Source organism: Juglans regia, chromosome 14 (genome assembly GCF_001411555.2).
Source record: "Juglans regia cultivar Chandler chromosome 14, Walnut 2.0, whole genome shotgun sequence".
Lineage (NCBI taxonomy): Eukaryota > Viridiplantae > Streptophyta > Magnoliopsida > Fagales > Juglandaceae > Juglans > Juglans regia.
The window spans coordinates 21900996-21927786 of NC_049914.1; the positions used below are offsets into that span (position 1 = coordinate 21900996).

At 33.4% G+C, this 26791-nt stretch overlaps 1 protein-coding gene across 1 annotated transcript; it reads left to right on the top strand.

The window, feature by feature from the left end:
- The first annotated feature begins 3876 nt into the window (after positions 1 to 3876).
- Positions 3877 to 15328, top strand: LOC108985847 (protein SUPPRESSOR OF K(+) TRANSPORT GROWTH DEFECT 1-like). The gene is made up of 8 exons (XM_018958286.2): positions 3877 to 4707; positions 5420 to 5525; positions 7698 to 7896; positions 9434 to 9502; positions 9594 to 9668; positions 9812 to 9910; positions 10061 to 10216; positions 14910 to 15328. The coding sequence occupies exons 1-8, from the start codon at positions 4230 to 4232 to the stop codon at positions 15033 to 15035; spliced, it is 1308 nt and encodes a 435-aa protein (XP_018813831.1). The 5' UTR covers positions 3877 to 4229; the 3' UTR covers positions 15036 to 15328.
- The last annotated feature ends 11463 nt before the right edge of the window (positions 15329 to 26791 follow it).

Genomic DNA, 26791 nt, shown 5'->3' on the forward strand with positions numbered 1-26791 from the left:
AGAAACCCAAGGAAAATTTTAGTTTTTCTAAATGACGAGCTTCATATTTTGTTTCCATAACAAAAACCAAAGCAAGATCTTCCCTTTAGACTAAATCCTGAAGGACACGAAGGGAAGATCTTCTGTAACACCCTAATAGAAGGCTCAAACCATATGACCTATTCTTCAAAAGAACTAGTCAATGATACAATTGGAACCTCATTAGAACATTATAAAGAGCAAGAAATTCTTCTTCCCAAACAATGTGAGATCACATACACTACCTACCTTATCCTCTTATCATATGAGGTATCACATTATTCCTCTTAAATTCTCGATATTCTCATCAGGTCCATCCGTCGTAGGTGACACAACTCGTCCCACATTTCTAGTTAGGATAGGCTCTGATACTATTTGTAACGCCCAATAGAAGGCTTAAAACACACGGTCTATATTCCAAAAAGACTAGTCAATGATACAATTAGAGCCTCATTAGAACATTATAAAGAGCAAGAACTTCTCATTTTTAAGAAATGTGGGATCTTATACACCACCTACCTTATCCTCTTATCATATGAGATATCACATCTTCCCTTCGAAATACACCTAAATCACCATGAGAGAATACAACTGTTGTTTGACGCCATGCCCTTTTTCGAAAAATTACAGTCGCCTTTACCAAATCAATATGAGAGGGCATTGCTTCCTTGCGACGACCCATCCCTTTCCGAGAACAATTAGTTTCTTTGACCAAATCATCATGAGAAGACCACACTTCCTTGCAACGATCTATCCCTTTCCATGAACAAGCCTTTTCCTTGAGCAAATCATTATGAGAATACATTGCTTCCTCACAACACCACAACACCCTAGCCCCTTCCCTGAACAAGTATTCACTGTTGCCGTTGTGGGAACAAAATGTTAGGTCATTGGAGAAAGAGAGACTGATCCAAGCCCTCTAAAGTTCAAGTCCAAACGACAAAACTCAGGCCTTGCCTGGCCCAAAACTAAAACAAGACTAACCCCAAATTTTTTAGACTTCACCAAGTTTGAATTTGAATTACAACTGTAAAAAATTATTAGTTGTTCTTTCAACACAGAAGTCGAAACCACACCACAACTGTCAAGGAACTGCTTGTCGGTATCCACCATCACTATTCCGTCCAATAGGGAGGCTCCGTCCAAACGAGGTGGTTGCCCAATAGGTTCTTCCATTGTCTTCATACTATTTGTAGCTTTCGTATTCACGTTACCCCAAAGACGATTGATACCACAATCAACCCTTAACCAAGCTTCGTAAATAAATCATTCATTCGTGAACAAGTCTTTATTCAACAACCACATATAATAGACTCGATTAGCATGACCTAGTTTACCACAACAATAACATAAATTTGGGAGTTTCTCATACTTCAACTTGCAACAAATGGTTTCTGACTCCCCAGAGAAATTCGTTTAAAACGTGGTAATGGATTTCTTATATTCAAACCAACTCACACCCTAGAAAATTTCTCCAAGCTGGGAGATTTTTTTGATAAATCAACATCTTCAGCCTCACCAATAGATTCTCCAATCATACGAACAATTCTACTAGTCATACCTTTCAGAGGAAGATCATACAATTGAATCTAGAAAGAAGCCGAAGTCATGACAATGTTAGAGGATTGAAAATTTCCATTGTACTCTTGCAACATAACAATATTTCGATCAAAGGACAAAGATCAATGCGAAAAACATGTTCTTTATCATGTTTGTCAAACTGTGCTAAAACCATATTGTCTCATAACTCAGAATTTTACCCCTTTAACAAATTGCACACATTCTGCATCATAGTCTTGAAGACTTCCTTATTGAAAAAATTGACGGTTAAAAGTTTAAAAAGAAGACACTTATCAGTATGGTGCACAGACAAATTTGTAACTATCTCCTAGATATCAACTTCTATAGTTTCAATTTTAGAAAGAGAAAATTTCTTCCACCTCTCAGTAAGAGAGTCATCCATGACATAATTTTTTCTGTAAGGGCAAAACTCACAGAAAAGACTTGATATCATAAATAAGAAAAAACAAACTCTCAAATATCAAAAGAACCAAGAAATCACCTATGGAGAGAAAAGTTGCCTGAATTATTCCCCCCAAAAAAACTTATAATCCCCTAAAGCAAACATTATTGTATAGATGAAGAATGAACAAAATATACGCAGAATATATTGTTTGTTGTTGAGCTAAAAAAAATAACTGAGGTTTGGGAAGATAATAAAAATATTGGTTGCCTCAACTATGAACATGTAAGTGACATGAGTTTTCCTATTGAGTTATGTTGTGATTTAGTTTTTGTCGTTAAAACATGAAGTTTCGGAATAATCTTAATTGTGCACAAAAGATTTTTAAATTTGATTTTAAAAAAAGAACTGTAACTGTCACTCTTGGTGGCTGGTGGTTGCGACCACCATGTATGGCTAAAACTGCTTGGCCACCCCATGTTGGCTAAGACCAGGCCACTTTTATAGTGGTCGAGATTTGGCCACGATGGAATAGCCAGATTGGGCTATGCGGCCACTACAATTCTAGGTCGGGCCGAGGTGATCCTATTTCAACCACCTCGTGAGGCCAAATGTTAGTGGCCAATCTGGCAATGTCGGGGAGCTATTATGGTGTTTATATTTAATATTAGATTTAAAAATTATATTTAAAAAAAAAAACTTGTCACGTAACACGTTACGATTGATCCACGTGATTTTGTTAACAAATGATGAATGGAAAAATGGAAGGACGGTCTACCATAGTTCAAACTTCAAAAGGTTAAGCCAAAAGCCTGATGACCTGGTGGCATATGACTCAGTTCTTCAAATGGAAAATCTGGGTTCGAAACCCCCCACCCCCATTGTATAAAAAAAAATTTTCAAAGTGTTATTGTTAAAAAAAAATTATATTTATATTTACAATTATATTTATATAATCATACGTACTGATGCATCAACTATTGAAAATAGTAAAAATTTTAAAATTAAAAATTCAAATTAAAAAAAAAATTTGATAAAATGAGACTTTTACTAAGTATACACAGATTTATCTTACAAGAACAATACAGATGCAAGAAAATCCCTAATAACAATATGGATTTCTTTTGCACTCTATCATACAAGAAAATCCCTAATAACAAAACTCTATACCTTCAATCCACAATAAAATCATTACTCAACTTCTAAATCAACATCACATTAAAACAAATTTCAAACATACTTATCTATTTTTGGAAACTTACGGCAGGATGTGCTGGTGTTGCTGCAATAGACTAGTGTTGTTGCGACGGGCTATTACTATCGAGAGGCAGAAGTTGCTGTGATGAAACCCAAGTTTATGAGGGGATAAAAAAAACTTTCGATTACAGGAACCCCATCTCATAGATGAAAAGGCATAAAGGAAGAAATGAGGGGATTGAAGAAGAAATGAAAGACTCGATGAAACTACAATCGACGGACAAAAGCCCTAGGAGGGGATCGAAAAAAAAATTATGCTGTAGACACTTGGAGATGAAAAGACAGTGATTTTAATTGGTCATGAGAAATGAAAGCAATCTAACAAAAATGAATAAAGGAAGGAGGGAGAAATGAATGGGAAATACCGCGGGAGAGAGATGAGTTGGAGAGAGGGAGAATCGGGAGAGATAAAGTATTTTTCATTTCATTTGACCTAGTTACAGTGAAATCTAAATATGACTCATAACACTAATTTATTGTAATTAGAAGTCATTTTTTTTTTTTTGTATTTACATAATTTAATGCAGTGTATTTTTAGACTTTATTATTTAAACTTCTCATTTTTTTTGAATTTGCATAATAAAATGAGGATGCACTGACCAAGAAAAAAGAAAGAACTACTTTGACTTTGCCAAATAACCTTTCAACAAACAAAATCCAGAAGGACAAATGTATCCCAATTTCCAAACGCGTCCTTTCAACACGAAGGAAGATTCCTTCCTCCTCTCCTTTCCCTACCAATCGAAATCAAAAGCGGATTTCTCCCCAGAGCAAAAAATTTCCCAATAGATCAGACCTTTACTTCTCCCGGGAAAATCTGGTCCGATACCCTCGATTTGTAACCCTTCTTCAATTCCCAACCTATCCGAAGCTTCTTCTGTTATGTTAGAGATGAAACTCGCAGAATTCTAGGTTTGGAAATTATTATCCTTTGTTTTGGTTGTCTTTTGGCCGATTCGGTTTCTTCTATGCGATTTTTGGGCTTCGAAATATGTATAGCAATTTCAAGGAGCAAGCGATTGAGTACGTGAAGCAGGCCGTGCAGGAAGATAATGCTGGAAACTACGCCAAGGCGTTCCCGCTGTACATGAACGCTCTGGAGTACTTCAAGACGCACCTCAAGTACGAGAAGAACCCCAAGATCAAGGAGGCCATCACGCAGAAGTTCACCGAGTACCTGCGCCGGGCCGAGGAGATCCGGGCGGTGCTTGACGACGGGGGGCCTGGATCCGCCTCCAACGGTGGGGATGCTGCTGTGGCATCGAGGCCCAAGACCAAACCAAAGAATGGGGAAGGGGGTGGGGACGGAGAGGACGCGGAGCAGTCCAAGTTGAGAGCCGGTTTGAACTCCGCCATCGTGAGGGAGAAACCCAACATCAAGTGGAGCGATGTGGCGGGCCTGGAGAGCGCCAAGCAGGCGCTTCAGGAGGCTGTCATATTGCCCGTCAAGTTCCCACAATTCTTTACGGGTTAGTTTTAATGAAGTTGCTAATTCTAATACTAATGTTTTTGGTGAAATTGAGTTTTTATTTGTTATATAATGACTAATGCGTTGTAAGCAGCGGGTAGGAGTTTTTGATTTGGATACTTTTGTGTGATCGAAGATTACATGCGTGGCTACACCTACTGCTTATGTTTGCCAATTTTATTAGTGTGTTATCTTTTCATTTCCTATTTTTTCCGATAAAGGTTAAATTTTGGTTTTTGGGTGGCAGCGTCGTCTTAGATGCTTAAAGTTTCTTAATTATCTTTTCGCTAGTATAAGAATTTGAGCTAGTTTTTCATATGGCGATAGAATCTAATTGGTCTTTAATCAAAATTAAGAAACAAGAATTCGCGTCATGTTATTTAATAATCATCCACATTACTGGCAAAGCATTTGATTGAAGTAAGCATCAACACTATCCCAACCTTCCTAAGGATGAAAAAACCTACATTATCACCACTGTAGATGTAGCTTATTTGGTTTGAGTGAGAAAAAGCTTTTTCAGGATCAGCAACTTCCTGTCTTATTTTATGCTTTCAAGTGACGGGGAGAATCAAGTCAGCAACCTGCTTTGCCAGTCTATTTTTATTCTTCATTTAACTACTATATTTGTCATACTGTCAGCATTATTTGTCTGTCATGTATACCCTATTCTATTCTTTAATGGAAATATTTTCTCTAATTTCTCTACTTAGGCAAGAGACGACCATGGAGGGCTTTTTTATTGTATGGACCACCTGGAACTGGAAAGTCATACTTGGCCAAGGCAGTTGCAACCGAAGCAGAATCAACCTTTTTCAGGTATAATATACACCATCATACATTGAAGGATCTTAATCCGAATGTTCACTTGTCATGAATGCATGTAAGATACTCTCTAAGCTGCTCAAGTACCATGCGCATTTCCTCTGCTACGGAGCATCGGCAAGTGGCTGGTCATATCTAGCAGTTACCATATATATATATATATTTATCAGTAAATAAGGATTTTATTGATAATAGGTGAAGCCAAGTACACGGGACATATACAAGAGCCACACCTAGGCATGACTGTCTAAAGATACAAGAAAATCATATATGTTCATGCCATCAAAGTCTATTACAATTGACCAATGGAATAAAAGTGTGCAGATAAAAAGTTTTAAGCTTGTCCATTGTCCGTTCACGATCCTCAAAGCTTTACCTTATATTTTGTTGACTGTTTGCAACTATTTTATGATTCTGCTACTTTTTGCCTGATGTAACCTGTTAGTGGCTCTGTTAATGGCTTCCTTGCTTGTTGAGACCATCAATTTACCCGAATTCAGGTTTCTGTCCTGTCTTTTGGTTATCCTTGATGTTTTCCCTACTGAATTTACGAGGTGATTTAGGTATTTGTACCTTTATTTTGATTTTCCCTGATTTATAAGCTGCACAAGGCTGTCAAACTCAAGGCTTCTCATGTAAAATGTAACATAAGTGTGAGTTCCATAAAGTTCTTGCCCCATTCTATCTATGATTTCCTTCATTTTATTACCATTCTATATATAAGCATATAAGCTTTAACATGATGTTAGTCTCCACTCAAGATCATGGCCCTTCAGTCAGTGATGGCCAAGCCAGCAAAGAGTTCATAATGATTATGTGAGTTCCTTGATGTTTAGCTTTCTTTGAGTGGCTTGTGACTTGATTTGCGTTAGATTTATACCCACTTGGGGGAGTTGTGCTCTTGCAATTTGACAAAGAATAGCAGCTAGGGATTTCTGGAGTGATGTTTTATGATATCTCCTACTTGGTGCTGTAAATAAACAAGGCTACTCAGCATGCGACTGAAATTCCTCTTGATTAAACTCGAATCCGACTTGATTCGATTATTAAATAGGCTGTCCTTGAACAAAAAATTAGTGTCAATTTTTAAATGATACAAACTTGTATAAAACTTGGCTGACTTGTTGACGTTCATGAACAAACTCGTATAAAGCTTGGTTCAACTGGGGTGCTCACTAATATATTAACACAATCATATATGAATTTTAAAAAATACGTCATATTATATATCTATATAGTTGACTATATATATGGTATATTTAGTAGTTATGATGAATACTTATGTTATATATGTATGATATATATTGTTAGATATATAACTATTTTATGAATATAATTGTATAAATGTTATAAATATACTAAGATCTTATAAATGTGTAATTGAGAGCTAAGTATCCATTTAATTGTATTTGAAAATAATTATGAATAATTGTGATTACAAGAACAAATTTGTATCTAATTGTTTATGAGTAAGAATATTATTTAATTCTATTTTTTATTTTTGCTTTGTTAAATTTCAAATTTTTTAAAACTGGTAAATGAGTCGAGTAGAGCTGAGTGCTCGGCTTGATTTTTAGTTGAGTCTCGAGTTGAGTCTGCACTTGAGAGTGTCTTACTTGAGTCAAGTTTGAACATCCAAAAAAGCTCGAGTTGCTTTATCATGATGTTTTAATAATCGAGTCGAGTGTCTGTGCACTACTTGGAACTTGGCTCGATTACAGCCCTACTCCTACCACGTCATACTGAGAGTTGAATTCATGTCTGGGTTTACAGTCCCCATTTATGTATTCCAAAGTTAGGAACCATTCTTGTTTCAATTGATGAAGGCATTATGTCACCAATAAAAAAAAATTGATGAATGCATTATGTCACCGACAAGATTGGAGGATGTGGCTGAAAAGGAGTAAAGCTCATGCTAGAAAATTATGTATGTTATAGATGCTTGTCTTTGTGTGTGTGACGTGTGTATGTTGATTTGCAAGCATGCATGCATATGCATCCATATGTGCATTTTTTGTGTGTATTTGTATGTGGTATTCTTCTTTGTCTCATTTTAGGGCAGACATATCTTCCTTTTGCCTACATATATAATTTTTTGTATAATTTTTGAAATAGGTTAATAAGTTGGAATGTGTTTCTAATTGCCTTTACTTTTTAACCTGACAGTGTTTCTTCATCGGACCTGGTTTCAAAGTGGATGGGTGAAAGTGAAAAGCTAGTTTCAAACCTTTTCCAAATGGCTCGTGAAAGTGCTCCATCCATCATCTTCATTGATGAAATAGACTCATTAAGTGGTCAGCGTGGAGAAGGCAACGAGAGTGAAGCTTCTAGGCGTATCAAGACAGAAATTCTTGTGCAGATGCAGGTAATGTTTGTATGGATGGAAGCACTTTAAAATTTCCTTTTTAATTATATGAGCTGATTTTTCTGTGAATATTTTGCAGTGACGTGTTAAAACTGTGGATGTGAGACTGGTAACGTATAGTTATAGGGTCCATTTGAAGCAAGATAGGTGTAAATTGGTCATCCGCTTTTCGCGATTCCAATTTTTATCAATGAAGTTTTATTTTTGGCATAGTAAGGATGATGAGTACCAGCTACAGTATTGTAGCTCATAGATTAGGAAGTTTACGAAGGAACTTTTATATGATATTCTTAATCTGTGCTTGTTGGGTTTTGTAATGTTACCTGTATTTTTCTTCACCATATGTTGTGCTCAGGGTTGTCACGAGTGAAGCCTGGGCATTACCAGGATTTTATTACCCAAACTTTAGTCTACAGTAGTAGTTTCGTTCACTGAGCTTGAGTTCACTTAGATGGGCTTGCTTTTTTAATGCTAAGCTCATTTGCAATATATTTTAGTTTTGACCTTTAATTTTTGTCCGCCTTATTCGTCTAGGTCGGAGTTGGGATTAGTTCAAAACCACAATTTGACCAAGTTTTTGTAGAGAAAACTGAACTGATGAACTTTTGGTGGCAATTGAAGACAAGTTTTTGTAGGATTGAGTAAAATGAACAATTAAGCGGAGGCAACTGAGTGATGGATAATTTTCACCACCATGCTGCCTGCAGTTTATCAATGCTACATAGGTATATCTGAATACGGTGGTGGGCACACTAGGCAAATAGATGTTTGTTTGTTGGTGTCGGCAACGGAGATGCAAAATACCAGCGGTTCTTAGGTTTAAAAGCTCTCTTGCATTAATTGTATTGTCCCATACACTGTCAACCCCAATTCCCAATTCAGAAGGAATTGGTACAATTGATAGATGTGAGGTTGATAACTTCTAATGAATATAAATTGTTGAGAGTATGGATCGAGGCAAGATGGAAAAGTTTTGTGAAATGGAGAAGGCCTCATTTCTTCACAGTTAGGAAATTTGTACCGCACGAGTGCATCTTTGTAATTAACATTCACGATTTTTCACAGAAGAAATTTATTAATCAGGTTTACACAAGTTAAGTATTTCCAGTCAGTTTTTGTTTTGGCCATGTTGTCTTCTTTAATTCATTTTTTCTTTCAGATTTTGTTTCTTTTTAGCAATCTCTGATTCTCTGGTACCATGTGAAAGTAAAGCCTTCATGTTGAAATTTTCCATGTTTAGGTAATGTTTGCCTTAAAGAGAAACCATTTCCTGTATGATATTGGTAAGGGATTATAGCACTTCTTATTGAAGTTTTGCGAGGTGGAGTGATAAATAATTATTGTTGCCTTTGTCTTGTGCTTTGAAGAGTATGCTGGGCCTCTGAAGATTAGAGATTTTATGTTGAGAATTAATGAACTGCCACAATAACAAATTTTCATGCCGTTGTATAAATCTTCCAACATATTTTGAATTTGATTAATTGTTTCAATTTATTATTTCTTAACATTACTGGACCTTTTCTTTCTTACGATTTAGGGTGTAGGGCACAATGATGAGAAAGTTCTTGTTCTTGCAGCTACAAATACTCCCTATGCTCTAGACCAGGTAAAGGGGAACATGGCCTTGTTTTCCTGTCATCTTGTCTTCAATCAGCATAAATAATATGTTGCTTGTGGCTAAGCAGTTTTAATTTCAGGCCATCCGACGGCGTTTTGACAAGCGTATATACATTCCTCTGCCAGACTTGAAGGCCCGGCAGCACATATTTAAGGTAATGGAAACCATTATTCTTTTATTTTTATAATTCCTTGAGGAAAATAAGAGAAGAAAAGAGGGCTACATGAGCTCATTTTCATGTAGTAGTACGCTTTATAATGGTATTTATTTATTTTTTGGCTTTTACAACCTTAACAGGTGCATCTAGGAGATACTCCCCACAATTTAACTGAAATAGATTTTGAAAGTCTGGCTCGCAGGACAGAGGGTTTTTCAGGTTCAGATATTTCTGTTTGTGTAAGTGGGATGCCACAATGAGATGCCTGATATTTTATCAGTTTTTATTCTGCTGTCCATAATTGTATGAATGATGCGATGCTGGTCAGTTGGAAATAGCTTGCTCTTATGCCCCCTATTTATTTATATATTTATTTTTGATTTCTGTAGGTTAAGGATGTCCTGTTTGAACCTGTTCGGAAAACACAAGACGCAATGCACTTTGTTAAGACTCCTAATGGTATGTGGGTGCCATGTGGACCAAAGCAGCAAGGTGCTGTCCAAATTACTATTCAGGAGCTGGAGGCACAAGGACTGGCTTCACAGGTACTGCAGTTAGTTTTGATATGTTTAATTGTTATTATTACCCTTTTTCTTGCTGTCTGTTAATATTCTGGTCTCCTATTTATCTGTTGGATCTGTAGGATACTGATAAAAAAGTTGGATCTGTAGGATGACAATCACATTATAGATGACTTTTCAAACACCTAATGGGTCCATCTAAAACTAATAAAAGATAGGAAAATAATATAGATTGAGCTGACTTCAAATTCTACTCAATTCATTGTGATGAAATGTTTTAATCCAAACTCATTCTTCAACACATTAATGAAATGACTCAAATTGGTTTTGCACTTCAATTCGTTTTTGTTTCATGTGGACATGCAGGTTTGTTTCAATGTAAACAATTTTTTTACAGAAAATTTTTGATCAATTTATTTTACAGGAAAATAAACAGTTTTCTGGTATTTGGCTATGGCTTGAAAGTTTTTTTCTAAAAGTACTTTCTGTTGTTTGGTGAACCTAATATTTTATGTAAACATAATTTTTTTATAATAAAAATGGTACAATGTATCACATTAATTTTTATTCTTATTAAATACCGTACACTAATTTTCATAATTACCAATGAAATATATAAAAAATTTGGAATGTCATCTATCTTTTTGTTCCCCTGAAAAATTTTCCTTTCCCCACATCTACAGTGACAAAAAATGTATATGTGCAAATTCAATATAAATTGCCTCAACATAAAAATGAGTTCAATAAGCATAGATGATATAGTAATAAATTGCCTCAACATAATCTAAAAAATAAAATTTAACATAACATAATCATCTCAACCATAGTGAAAATACGTTTCATGATTTCAGCAAAACCTGACTCTAATTTCAAAGTTCAAAATGAAAGTAGATAAAAATCGTGATAATAAAAGTAGAGTAATGATATAGACCACACTCCCATTCCACTTTCACCCCACTATGTAAAATGTGGCAGTTTTATCACCCTTGGATGATCCTTTAATTCTTTTTAAAGAAGAAATTCAAAGGTTGATGGGCAATGCCACCTCATCATAGTGGGATGAAAGTGAGAGAGTGTGAGTGTCCACCTCATTATAGAATTTAATAGAATTCCTTTACCTTTTAACATGTGAGTGTCCAATATATACTTACAAAAAAAAATGTGAATGTCCAATGTAAGATGACATATATATAGTTTTTGAGTAATTTATGACTGGCCATGCATGGTTCCAGTTGAATAGCCATGCACTAAATTAACAGCGTGCATGAATAAGGATGATTGGATAGCTTAAGTATAATTATGAACACATGTACTTATAAAAAAAATAAAAAATTATGAACACGTGAGAATGAGTAGTGTTAACGAAAGAACAAAAAAGGGGTAATGAAACCTCTCCCTTTTGCTAAATAATTGCAATTGAAACGTGCTTATAAATGGGGAGTAGCAGTTGTTTGATCAAACTCTTAACAGTCAATTTATGATTATAAACTCTAAACAAAAATTCCAAATCTTGTAAGGAATCCAAATTTGAAGAATTTGACTATCATAGGGCCTACAAGTTTAGTTGAGGTGCATGATTTTGTTGGATTCGTTGATAAGCTCCCTTATTTGAGTATTATAGGATGCTCTCCACCTTCAACGTTTTCTAAGAAGCCTCAAGTTGAGATCTCTATGCTGTCTTAGGGCTTGTTTGGATACTTAGAATATATCATAATTTTGAGAGTAGTAATGAAATGGTTTGTGAATAGTAGTGAAATTGTTTGAGTTAAGACATTTAATTGGGTTTGGGGAAAGTAGAGAGAAAAAAGTTGAATAAAAATATTGTAAAGTTCAAAAATTGTTTGAATATATATTTTTGAATATTATTTTTGTTTTGAAATTTGAAAAGGTTGTATTGTTTTTTGTGTTTTGTTTAGAAGTTTGGGAAATTTGTCTTGGGTTTTGTTTTTGGATAATGATTAGGTAATGATTAGATGAAAAAGTTGAAGATTTGAAATTGAAAAGTGTTTTGTGTTTGAGTGATATTTGTGGGAAGGAAATTATGAGAAGTTTTGAGAATATATGAGAATACCTCGTTACCCAAACAAGCCCTTAGACTTGATGGTTGCACAAGCCTTTATAATTTTCCTGAAATCAAGTGTAAAATGGAACATTCTAGACAATTATATGTAGCGGACACTGAAATAATCAATTTAGCAAACTCTTTATTTTTTTATTTTTTATATTGCTTATAAAAAATAATTCACTGTCTCACCAATTCCACCACGAGACAACCTTTTTTGCCCTCCCACCTCAAAACCCAACAAACCAAACAATACAAATAAAACATATTGTAGCTGAGATGATTGTAAGAGGAAACATTCAGGTCAAACCAAATATAGATATCATATCAAATTATACAAAATAAGTAAATAGAGTCAATCACAGAGAAACAAATATAAAATCAAGATACAGAAGTCTCATTGCCAATTATAGATATCTTGATATAGAAGTCTCAAGATAAATATAAATCTAACCCCGGATCCCTCCCCAATGGCAGTCTCATTATATAGGGATCCGGGGTTAGATTTATGCATGATGTTTGCCAATTATAGATATCAAGATATAGAAGTCTCAGTAAATTAACTTCTTAAACTCTCATGTTCTCGGTGTTTTAAGAAGTTAATTTACTGATGCTTGCTAATTTAAACAGAGAACTTATCCGAAAAAAGTTACTGGGGTAGGCACCTTTCTCCTCCAATGCACTTCCAGTGAAAAGAAATCTAGCTCTGACAATCCAAAACCTTGTATGATGATTGAACAGTGAACTTCTTATACCCGGTGTGGATTCATAACATCCTATCCACCTCATCACGTCGAATTGATATTGTTTTTTTATATTACTTATAAAAAAAAAAAAAAACAATACCAACTCGAAGTGTATAACAAGTTGAAAAGGTTGGAGATATCTCCTATTTCCCAATCCTTGGCAGCTCTAATAAAGTGAACATTCCATTGCAAGGAGCCATTAGAGCTGTCCAATAGATCCAACACTGAGGCCTCCTGATTAAGAGCAATGCAGAATAGGAAAGGGAACAGGATCTTGAGGGTGGAATTGCTACACCAAACATCATGCATAAACCTAACCCTGTATCCCTCCCCAATGGCAAATCTAGTTTGACTAGCAAAGATATCCCACCCATTCTTAATAGTTTTGCACAAACCCACTCCATCCACAACCATCACTTCATTAGAACACCAACCCCCCAAGCACTCACATACTTGGAATCAATTATGGCCTTTCACAAAAAGTCCCCTTCTTGCTGATCCTGCGATAACCATTTTCCAAGAAGAGCCTTATTGAAGATCCTCAAATTACCAACCCCCAACCCTCCACTAGAAATCGGAGAGCAAACCTTGTCCAACTAACCAGGGGGGACTTGGCCTCCTCCCCATAAGAAAGCTTGAGAATTTTTCTCAATCCGATTATCCAAACCTGCAAACAAGGGAAGAAAGATTTTTTTTTTTTGATAAGAATCTTTATTGAATAGAATGAAATTAGGCAATGCCCAAGTACACAAGAAGTATATAAAGTGAGACACCTAATTACATTCTAGTAATCTGGAAAGAAGATAAAAACTCGTGAATATTCCCACCCTTCAGTACAATAGTAGAAAACCACTATAAAAGAAGGAATACAAATGAATTCCAGATTTCCCCCACTACACACTCCTTGTTAAAACACCTATCATTCCTTTCCGTTCATAAACAAGGGAAGAAAGATAGAAAGTATATGGGAATGTTAGAAAGAATACTTTTAATCATGAACTACTTATCAAAAAAAAAAGAAAGAATACTTTTAATCAAAGAGCTTTTTCCCCCTTTAAGTACATCCTTTTTTTCTACCTAGCCAGCTTTCTCTCAATCTTCTCAACTACCTCTTCCCAGATAGCCTCTACCTTGAAAGCAACCATCCACAGGAAGACCCAGAGTTTTCATGCGCAATGTAGCTAACTTACTACCCAATACCAAACCTCTAATATTGGGTACTACACCAACTGGGACTATCTCAGACTTCCTAAGGATCGCCTTAAGACAGGAGGCATCTACAAAATAAAGCAAGATGGCCCACAATGATTGCACATGGCCATGGTCTGTCTCATTTTTAGATTTCGAAATAACTTCTCCATGACCATACTAATATGATTAGTTAGGACCTTGGATATGATCATGTAAACCCCATTCTGGGATTCTCAGGGGTCGAAGTCCAACCCCAATGGCTAATGGGGCGATAATCCTTCACATCCAAGGCCTCGACCCTCATCGGGATAAGTGCAATGAACGTTGTATTATGTGATACCCCATTCTGGTAAGTGATAAGGGTAGGTGGTGTATGTAATCTCATATTGCTTGGGTCCTTGGGAAGGAGAAGTTATTGCTCTTTATAATGTTTGAAATCAAAGAAAATTTGATTAGTTTTGGTCCTTTGTCTGCTAACTCATAGAATTATAATCGAAATACATGAATTCGGAATCAGTTCATTTTTGTTCCAGATCATTAATTGGATTTCAAATCACTTGGGTCGTTGCATAGGTTATCAAACTTTAGAAATGAATTCTAAAATAGGTTGGTGAACTAAGAGAAATGTTAATGTTCTGAGACAACTCATTAAAACAGACTTGAATATGTTCCTTAGAAACTTTAATCAAATGGTTGTTGCTGATGAACTCCCTTGCAGATCCTTCCACCCCCTATCTCGAGAACAGATTTTGACAAGGTGCTTGCAAGGCAGAAGCCTACAGTGAGTAAAACTGACCTTGAGGTCCATGAGAAATTCACGAGGGAATTTGGAGAGGAAGGTTGAGGAATTTGATAAAATTTCGTGACATGGATCCACGCTAGTGAGTAGGGTCTGATTTGTATTATATTTATCAGTGCTGGATCCAGTGAATTATTTCCTTTCTATTTAGCTTCTTTACATGGGGGAAGTTGACCTTATCTCCCCTTTTCTGTATTCGGATGGAAATACTGAGGTTTGATACTTATAAAATTGCTTGTCCCAAATTGTAAAGAACAGTTTTAGAATGATGGCCCTAGAACATGAATCACATGTCATACTTGTTGCCTATATATGTTGGTTGGTCCTTCTGATATTTGCACACTGATTTTCCAATTTACAAGTTGATCAATTTTCAGGTATTATTGTTATGGTTGGTGGGAAGTTTTAATCAGTAGGATGGATGAAGGGGGCCATATAGGCGGTCTACAACTCTTAATTTATTTATTACTTTTTTTTAATCAATTTATATACACCATTCGTATAAAGGAATTAGGCCTAGTTTGGATATTGAGAATTTCTTCATTACTATTCATTATTTTATTATTACTTTTCATCTACTTTTTACTATTATTTAATATTCTATCATTATTATTTTTATTATTTTTTCATTACTATTTATAAAATATCTTAAAATACCTCACTACCCAAACACAACCTAAGTTACTCGGACTTTACTTGTGTTTATAGCTCACTAACGAAGTCCAAAGTTTTGTTGGGAATGCCGTGTTCTTAGACTGGCAAATTCAAGTCAATGTGAAGTATCACAATGAAAATTGAAGACTCGATGGAAAATCGAGCCAAGGTATGGAATTGGTAGAAGGCTGCTTGAATTCAGTATTGGTGCGTTATTACACAATACAGATTCATTCTCTTATAAGTGCGCTAGTAATTAGTACCCTGTTCATGAGTCTTCCATCATCATTGAATTTACTTGGTGTGTAGATATAACTTAAGAAAGTATTTTTGGAGTCTTTTAGAATGGTTCTAGAGTTGTTTAATAATCCTATGAATTTCTTGGTATGAGAGTATGCAAGCCTAATGAGCTGAAGTCAGTATGTAATTACTTATCGTAGTGTTCTTTAGCTCTGCAGTAGCAACTCAATTAATTATTTCTTTCAAAAACCTAGGGCCCACACCTACAGAGTAAATCTCAATCCCGTGCATAGCACTCAGAAGTTTCTCTACACAAATTGATTACATCGTTAGCTTTTCACCATGAGGTGTGACCTCAAGGGATTGTTTGCACCTATGAGGTGCAAATTCAAAGTTTTAGAATGGTTCTAGAGTTGTTTAATAATCCTATGAATTTCTTGGTATGAGAGTATGCAAGCCTAATGAGCTGAAGTCAGTATGTAATTACTTATCGTAGTGTTCTTTAGCTCTGCAGTAGCAACTCAATTAATTATTTCTTTCAAAAACCTAGGGCCCACACCTACAGAGTAAATCTCAATCTCGTGCATAGCACTCAGAAGTTTCTCTACACGAATTGATTACATCGTTAGCTTTTCACCATGAGGTGTGACCTCAAGGGATTGTTTGCACCTATGAGGTGCAAATTCAAAGTTTTAGAATGGTTCTAGAGTTGTTTAATAATCCTATGAATTTCTTGGTATGAGAGTATGCAAGCCTAATGAGCTGAAGTCAGTATGTAATTACTTATCGTAGTGTTCTTTAGCTCTGCAGTAGCAACTCAATTAATTATTTCTTTCAAAAACCTAGGGCTCACACCTACAGAGTAAATCTCAATCCCGTGCATAGCACTCAGAAGTTTCTCTACACGAATTGATTACATCGTTAGCTTTTTACCATGAGGTGTGACCTCAAGGGATTGTTTGCACCTATGAGGTGCAAATTCAAAGTTTTAGAATGGTTCTAGAGTTGTTTAATAATCCTATGAATTTCTTGGTATGAGAGTATGCAAGCCTAATGAGCTGAAGTCAGTATGTAATTACTTATTGTAGTGTTCTTTAGCTCTGTAGTAGCAACTCAATTAATTATTTCTTTCAAAAACCTAGGGCCCACACCTACAGAGTAAATCTCAATCCCGTGCATAGCACTCAGAAGTTTCTCTACACGAATTGATTACATCGTTAGCTTTTCACCATGAGGTGTGACCTCAAGGGATTGTTTGCACCTATGAGGTGCAAATTCAAAGTTTTAGAATGGTTCTAGAGTTGTTTAATAATCCTATGAATTTCTTGGTATGAGAGTATGCAAGCCTAATGAGCTGAAGTCAGTATGTAATTACTTATCGTAGTGTTCTTTAGCTCTGCAGTAGCAACTCAATTAATTATTTCTTTCAAAAACCTAGGGCCCACACCTACATAGTAAATCCCAATCCCGTGCACAGTACTCAGAAGTTTCTCTACACGAATTGATTACATCGTTAGCTTTTCACCATGGGGTGTGACCTCAAGGGATTGTTTGCACCTATAAGGTGTTGAACCTTAGACCTTGAAGGGAATTATACCCCAAGACTAAGGCATTCAACACTTGGGCCAACCCCTTGGGGTTCTTGCAAACTTTCATTATCAATAGTATCAAAGCTTATATCGATAATATTATCTAGGGTGTTTTTAGTATAATTAAGAATAATTTAGTAGAAGAAGATGACATCTTTTACAAGAGAGTTCGTGTGTTTTGTTCTGTGTCACTCCAATTTTTGTAGGAGGAAATAATGAATTTTGGAAAGTTCAAATGAAAGCCTTGCTTTTGTCAGAGGAGCCATGGAATGTCATGGACAAAGGTTTTCATGGACCTGCTGATTTGAACACACAAATGCAGGGGGAAAAAGAAAGAAACTTGAAGCAAATAGGTGAATGATGCCAAACCTCTCCAAACTGCAAAATGGAGTACTCTCTTTAACTATTCTCCCACTTCTCTGGAGATATTGAGGCTTTTTTAATCATATGAGAATTTAGAGTAACGCTATATATATATAGTCTTGGAGTGTGCAGTTCTGGCGTACTCCATTTGAAAAAAAGCGAGCCACTATTAAAAAAATAATTTTTTTATGTGAATTCTAGATTTATTCATTTTTTTAAAAGGAATATGCAATGACTGCACGTTCAAATGATCACAACTTAATTTGTGCAAAAAAGAAATATAGTGGAAATTAATGTCAGTACGTACGTACTGGTTGAATTACATGAGCTCTATATATATATATATATATATGATGGTAAACTGGTGACGATTATTGTGTCTTTGAAAGAGAAAAAGATCGAAGGCATGCACAAAATTAAGTTGCATTATTTGTAGGAGCATCTTAGCTAGCTAGCTAGCAATTAAGCGGGGTTGGTACGTACGAGAATGTGGCCGGGGAACTTGATTAATTAGCAGGTCTGCTACGGCCAGTTGTATACACGCAAGTAGCTAGCTAGCCGTCCCGTTCCTCTCCCCTGCCTTGGCCGGACTTGATGGCCGGCCACATATCCCAGCTACCTCCTTGTCCGGCAAATTTGCCTGTTTACATCCTTTTAACAGGTTTAGAGTAATTAAAGATAAATAATTTAGAGTTTGTATCCGAATTTAAAGGTTTAGACTAATTGAAGATAAATAATTAAATATATAAAATACTGAATTTTACAGCATTTTAAACCTAGATCAATCCGGGTTCCGGCCCAGGTTTGAAACCCGGGTCTCCGGATTGGAACTCTGATGAACACCCTTAAGCAGCTACAAGATTTGACTGTGCCAAAGAAGGTAGTTTGAAGAGGATAATTTGATGGTGAGAAGGTGGACCATGGTGGTGAAAGGCAGAGTGGGGTTGACGGAGGCCATGGGATCGACGAGGATGTTAATTCGAAAAACTGCTCTGTGATACCATGAAAAGGTTATGTAAAACCACCGTAAATATTTTGGGTCGTGATCCTTTGTATTTATAATAGTGTTTTCATATACACGTTGCTAAGTCCTAATCAAATACAAATTACTTTAATATCTTATTTTCATCCATTTCTTATAATTAAGAGATTTTATCTTGATCTTCTTTAGAGTAATTCTTTCCGTCTTTATCTTGAACTGGGTCTTGATCTTGATCTGTAACCGTAATAACTTTTTTTCAATATAAAATAATTTCTTTAGTCAATCACATCAATAGAATGCACAAAGATTATGAAAAAATGACTGTAACTAAATTTTACAAATATCGGTTGGTTGTTTGGTATTGATTTGTGAATAATATTCCAATCCCAACCAGAAATAGAACCAATTGATCATTACAATCAAACAATACGTAGTAGATTCAAAATCTGAAAAAAGAGTCAACAAAGGGGTTGTAGTTGATAGATTAGACTTAAAATTTGGTCGACAAAGTCAAAATTTGTACGTAGTACTACGTGGCACGTTGTCAAAATTTGGGCTCAACAAAGATAGAATTAAGTACGTAGTCAAAAGATAGAATTTAGCAAAGTCAAAATGTGGTTAGAGTTTAACTAAATTACACAAAAATAATTATAGTGGACTCAATAAAACTATAATAATTTTAACTTTTTATATTTTCACAGGCCAAATTATTGAGCCCAAGGTGCTTGTATTTTGGCATAAGATATTCTCATCCCGCGTGCTATTACGTACTTGTCGTATGAAGCTCTGGTTGATTTGTACTTGTGAGTTGGTATTTTCTCAGTATCTTATTCTTCTGTTTAGTTTCTTATTACTTTTCGTATAAAGCTTTGATTAGAGTTGGTTGATTTTTTTTATGAGCATTTTGTCCTAAAAACTTTAATACAACCATAAAGTTTAATATAACTATATATCAGTTGAAAAAATACGATTATTGTAAAAAAAAAAACGACCGCTAGAAAATTTTATCTATTGGAATAATATGAACATTAGAAAATTAATATGTAATTTTTTAAGAACGAATAAATATTCAAATTACAATTAGAATTAAAATAAATTCAAATTCAAAATTAATATTTTAATAAAATAATGATAAATTTGTTGAGTTTATTATTTGGTATTATTGAAAAGTGGCTAACTAAATCTCAATCTCGTTTCCTTTCCTACAAATTTAACTTATAATCTTATCATCAACCAAACTTCAGAGCTTGGATATGCAAGATTAAAGAATAAAACCTGATCAAATTATAAGTTTTTTGCAGCACTTTATTCTTGCCAAACGTACGTAATCATTTTGGGTTCATCAATTGGGATAGGCCGGCGCCCTCAGTTACTTTTTCAAATTGAAGACTTTCAAGCGGCCGAAAGATAGATACATAAAATAGGCTTTTAAAATTTATTGCTCATTAATTTAATGATATCCATAAATATTTATATAAATAATAATAAATATTGTAAGACTTATTTTATGTATCTATTTTTCTCGAGACTTTCAAATTAAATCGGATAAATATAGGGTTTGCAAGTCTTATGTACTTCATTTAAAAATTAAATATGTGGTCCATCATTAAAAAAATTAATTCTTTTATATAGGTCTCAATTTAACTATTTTTTTTAAAGAGAGTGTACGAGACTTTCATATACTAAGATTACAAATATCATTTTTCAAATATTTAAAAAGATCTTTTTCCCTTCAATTGACCTACCCACCGTGTGAGGAAGCATGGGGCCTGGCATGAGAATGAACATACTCAAAAAAAGTAATTTTAGTTGCAACATAATGCCATGTGCGCTTAAAAGAGGAAATGACCTTTATTTTTATAATCTAATTAGTTAATGACTTGCCCAAAAAATATAGTTTTGTTTTGTCTTTCCTTTTCCACATGTATTAAACTCAATTTCCATGCTCACCCTTCCCTAGAAAGCGGGAAAATATTTACTCATCTTTAAGCATGCATTTCTTTATAAGCTATCGCGTTGTGCTCACCACATGTTGTGTCATCGTCCTCAAGTTAAATTAAGAGGCTAATAATAATGACCTTTTTGAACATTAAACCCTTCAAATATCGCTTCAAACTTTAAATATTTACTCATCTCATAAAATCAGTTCTACAACTAAGAGTGTAATCAGTCCGGTCTGATTTTGGACAAAATTAAGGACCGAACCGGTATGTACCGATTTTATATTTTTTAAAACCGATTACGCACCGGTTACCCTTCTAAACCGGTATTTCCAGTTTTACCGATTTTCAGTCCGGTTTTCCGGTTTATATATGTAGTAACAAAAATAAACATTGTAATAAAAGCATATATAACAATATAATTATTAATAACTAAACCTAAGGTGGAGTTTAATGCAGGCAACCTGTCCAACTACTAAATTTTGCTTCATTCAGTGTCAAAGACCAAGTACAACTATTCTTTTAACTATAAACATCCATCTGCTATAGTGGGTTTTTATATGCTAGAATATATATATATATATTAATATTATAAGCTCCAATTAATTTCTTCACTCGATCCATATATGAAAGTCTCCTATTTGCATGCATATGTTAATTTCAAAGTAATTTCTTGTATGTTATTATTCCTTCTTTTATTTTTATTTATTTTTGTTGAACTTCACAGTTTAAAATAATATGAGATGTTGTAATATGCAGATGCATATGATAAAATCATTTTGGAACATACAAGAGAATAATGGGATTTTTGACTTAGCAGATGAATCGATGATAATGATATGTACATGCAGATGATAAAATCAGTTAAAAACAGCTGATATGCAATGGAGCAAAGCCACTTGAAATCTTTCATTCAACTTAGAATCTCAGATGCTTAATCAAACAAAACAAACAGAATTATAGGCTAACTTGGTCCTTAGAAAAAAAAAAAAGGAAGTCGGCAACCTAAACATATCATTGCAGATTAAACAAACAGAGCTTCAGTGCAACAAACAGAGCGTCAGTGCTTCACTATTGAGTATTGACGTTAGACAAATAAAGATCCTCAAGAAAAATTACTGTTGAAGCAGAGAGACGTGAGAGAGGGGCGCTGCCGGCTGCGTGAGAGATGGGAGGGCTGCGTGAGACGCTGAGAGAGTGAGGAAGAGAGGTAAGGCCGGGAACGTTGGATGTAGAGAGGCCGCTAGAGGGTAGAGAGGCCGTGAGAGGGTAGAGATGGAGGCCGTGAGTCGCAGAGAGGCGGAGAGTGAGGAAGAGAGGGGCACCGACGGAGGGACTGAAGGATGCGACGGAGGCTGTTAGCCTGTTACGTGCGGCGCAGTTCCTGGAGGGGGGGTGGATCTAGGGTTTCTAAGGGGTGGAAACCAAAAAAGACCTGGAGATAAAGGGCTCAGTAATGTGTTTTGGGGCAAGGTCGGGGACCATTAATCGCTCTTCTGGGAGTAATTTAATACCATATAATAATATAATAATATATAGTTATATATATATATATATTTTGTTATAGTGATTTAACCTATTTAAAAAAATTGTTATAGACTTATAGTGATTTAATATAGATTAGTATAACTATAACTATAGTCTATTTTAGACTATTAGTATAGCTAATATATTAATATTAGTTATACTTATATATTAGTGTAGCTATATAATATATTAGACTATAATAATAGTATTAATATTAGACTATTAGTATTAGTATTAGTTATATATTAGTTATAGCTATATAATATATTAGACTATATAATAATATTAATATTAGACTTAAAGCATATTACAAAAAGTAATATAGTATTAGACTCTATTATTATTATAAATATTAGTATTAGACTATTAGTTATAGTGATTAGAATAACTATTTGTAATCCATTTAATAGACTATAGTGATTTGGTATAACTATATATATATATATATATATTTGTAATACATTTAATATACTATAGTCTAATAGTACTAATATTAGCCTACTAGTATAGTTATATATTAGTATTAGTTATAGTGATTTAGTATAACTATATTAGTATAACTATAACTATAGTCTATATTAAACTATTAATATTAGTTAAATAGTTATAGACTTATATATTAGTATAGCTATATAATATATTAGACTATATAATAGATTAATAGTATTAATATTAGTCTATTAGACTATTAGTATAGTTATATTTTATATATTAGTATTAGTTATAGTGATTTAGTATAACTATATTAGTATAACTATAACTATAATCTATATTAAACTATTAATATTATTTAAATAGCTATAGACTTATATATTAGTATAGCTATAAAATATATTAGACTATATAATAGATTAATAGTATTAATATTAGTCTATTAGACTATTAGTATAGTTATATTATATATATTAGTATTAGTTATAGTGATTTAGTATAACTATATTAGTATAAGTATAACTATATTCTATATTAAACTATTAGTATTAGACTATTAGTTAAATAGTTATAAACTTGTATATTAGTATAGCTATATAATATATTAGACTATATAATAGTATTAATATTAGCCTATTAGTATAGTTATATATTAGTATTAGTTATAAACTATATATTAATATTAGTTATAAACTTTTAGTGATTTAGTATAGCTATATTAGTATAAGTATAACTATAGTCTATATTAGACTATTAGTTAAATAGTTATAGACTTATAAATGGATTCTTTTTAAAGAATGTCGGAGCAAAGTCGTATATGGCACCTAATGCTGGTGTGTGCATAAGTTATTATGAAATGTTATGATGATGAAATGTCATGATACCAATGCATTGAGAAAGATGTATGCATACAAAGACATAGTATCAACATGAGTTATACTGTAGTCACCAGAAGTGCTTATGGTGCATATGGGGAACCATGTTGCTACCATGGTTTATAACTATTTAACTATATTCTATATTAAACTATTAGTATTAGACTATTAGTTAAATAGTTATAAACTTGTATATTAGTATAGCTATATAATATATTAGACTATATAATAGTATTAATATTAGCCTATTAGTATAGTTATATATTAGTATTAGTTATAAACTATATATTAATATTAGTTATAAACTTTTAGTGATTTAGTATAGCTATATTAGTATAAGTATAACTATAGTCTATATTAGACTATTAGTTAAATAGTTATAGACTTATATATTAGTATAGCTAAATAACATATTGGACGTATTAATATTAGACTATTAGTATAGTTATATATTAGTATTAGTTATAAACTTTTAATAAAAATTTTTAGTATTAATTATAAGTAATTAAGTATAACTATAGTCTATAGTCTATATTAGACTATTAGTATTAGTTAAATAGTTAGACTTATATATTATAATAATAGTATAGCTAAATAATATATCAGTTTATTAGACTATATAATAGTATTAATATAAGACTATTGGTATAGTTATAAGTTATATATTAATATTAGTTATAAATTATATATTTAATATTAGTATTAGTTATAAACTTTTAGTAAAAACTTTTAGTATTAATTATAAGTATAATTATAGTCTATAGTCTATATTAGACTATTAGTATTATTTATAAACTTATATATTAGTATTAACATTTAATGTAATAATTTATAAATTATAATATAAAATTATTTCATATATATGAATATATATATGAAATTATAAATTAACAATTAATGTATAAATTTATAATTATACATTATATATAAAACTTATATATATTAATATTTAATACATATATATAAAATATTTTGTATAAAACTTATATATAAAAATATTATTTTTTATTTTTTTTAATCAACCGGTCCGGTCCAGTCCAAAAAATCCCGGAACGGGAATCAGCCGGTTTTTACATTTTAAAAATCGGTCCCGGACCGGACTGGTTCAAAACCGATAAAACCAGTTTGGTCCGGACCGGTTTTCCGGTTTAAAATTACATCCCTATCTACAACAGAGGATTGCTTACATTTCTTACAACCATGTTCAAGATATTGTCCACAGGCAATGTGAGATTATTTCTTAACACCCTCCTTCACATGCAAGTCAGTATTTTTCTTGGTCCTTGTCACGGGATGAGTAGTGTGGGCCCTCATTCGTCTCGTGACAGGCTCTGATATCATCACTACAAGAAATGTGCCCTTTTCCAGCAAAGTGTTTCAACACAAAAAGTCCCAATTTTTGACGCAAAAATTATTTCTCGTCGACCTTAGCTTCGATGCACACTGGATGCCAATGTTGAGATTCAACTAGTTTTTTTCACCGAAACAGTAAAATCGTTGGAAAAAATATCTATTTGCATCGCTGCATTTATCGTTGCAATAATAATTTTTGGCCGACGCAATAATATGTTCCAATTACATGCTGAATGGTTGATTAAACTATATTGTGATAAAAAATATGCGATGCAAAAAGTTTTATAATCGCTGTAAAAAAGTTGCGACGAGAGTTTCAACTGTTGCAAATTCTATTTTTAGGCAATCAACATTCGATATAAACAGCTTTTTGCGTCAACAACTTATTGACGCAAAATGACAAAAATTAAACTCGTTGAGAATTCAATTTCACGACAACACAAAAAATCGATGCAAATGATTGAATGTATATTTGTGACGAACTTTGGTTTGATGCAAGTAGTTGTTCTCATCGATGGTTTTATTGTTTTAAAAATTATTTTCTGTCACTCAATAATCCCATTGGAATAAAGATTTAACAATACACATTTGGATTTCAACATCGAAAATAGTATAAAAAATCATTGGAATTACTCTCAAGTTGCGCCAATAGGTTCATGATGAGTGTACGAAAGTGCCTTCTAAATACTATATTATTGGACTAAAATGCTAAAATGTGAAGAGAAATAATAGGAATTAATGTGTATTCTTGAATTGAGTTTCTATTTGCTTTGGAATACTCCTGAGAATATTTTTATGTTTAATTTCAGAGTTTATAAAAGAGTAAGTCCAAACCCAGTCAAATTCAAAGGACTTTCAAGTGGGCAAGACATTGGAACAACCTAAGAACTTTCAACGAGTGTAGAACTCTTCAAATATAGATAATGATGTCGTTTGAGAGTAATTCAAATTAAGAGAAAAAGTTAGTCCGAAATTCACTAGAAGACAACCTGTATATACTTTAGTATTTTGGTCATAACTTTTTGTTCAAATATTAGATTAATATGATTCTTAATGTGTTGGAAAGTTATCTTAATGGGATACAAAGTTGTCTCTGCTGAGAATTTATAAATTCGAACTCTTGAAGCACATACGTGGCTGTCAAGATGAGTCCTAAAATTTAGGAAATTTTGCGTGCGGGAATATGAAGACATTAGGATTTTTTTCCTACCCTATATAAGCATTTCATTCGCATGAAATTGGGGGTTCATAAAGGAGAGATAGCTCAATTCTGAAGAGGGGGAGACAAAATTATTTTCCATGACCGCCGTTTTCTTTATTTTTCTCTTGAGATGTTTCTTGTCTATTATATTTATGAGTAACTGAATTCTCAAGTAGGTCTAGGGATGAACTTGCACGTTAGATGATATTTTTAATTTATTTTTGATTTATGCATTTGATTTTCAATTACTAAAACTCTTTTGTTTTATCATTCTCAAATCATTGTTGGTATTTTCTTTTCTAAATAATTATAGAATTTATTCTGTTTATAGATTCAGTCATGCTTTTTCTATTGAATGAATTAGTTATTTGATTATGTTTGGATCAATTATTTATCTATATTGATTTAATTCTTTGCTGTAACATCGCTTCCTGAGTATATTGTCGTCGTTGGATTTTTTCAATAGTGATAATAATTTACGTATTTTAAAAGTGGAGAATGATTTTCAAAGGGTTACATTTGGTTTAATCTTGGTTTATAAATCTATACCTTCCAATTGAGAATTTTGGGAATTGAGTTCCTAATTGAGTTATTCAATGAATTAAGAATAATTAAAATACCAGATTTGTGTAAGGGATTCCCGAC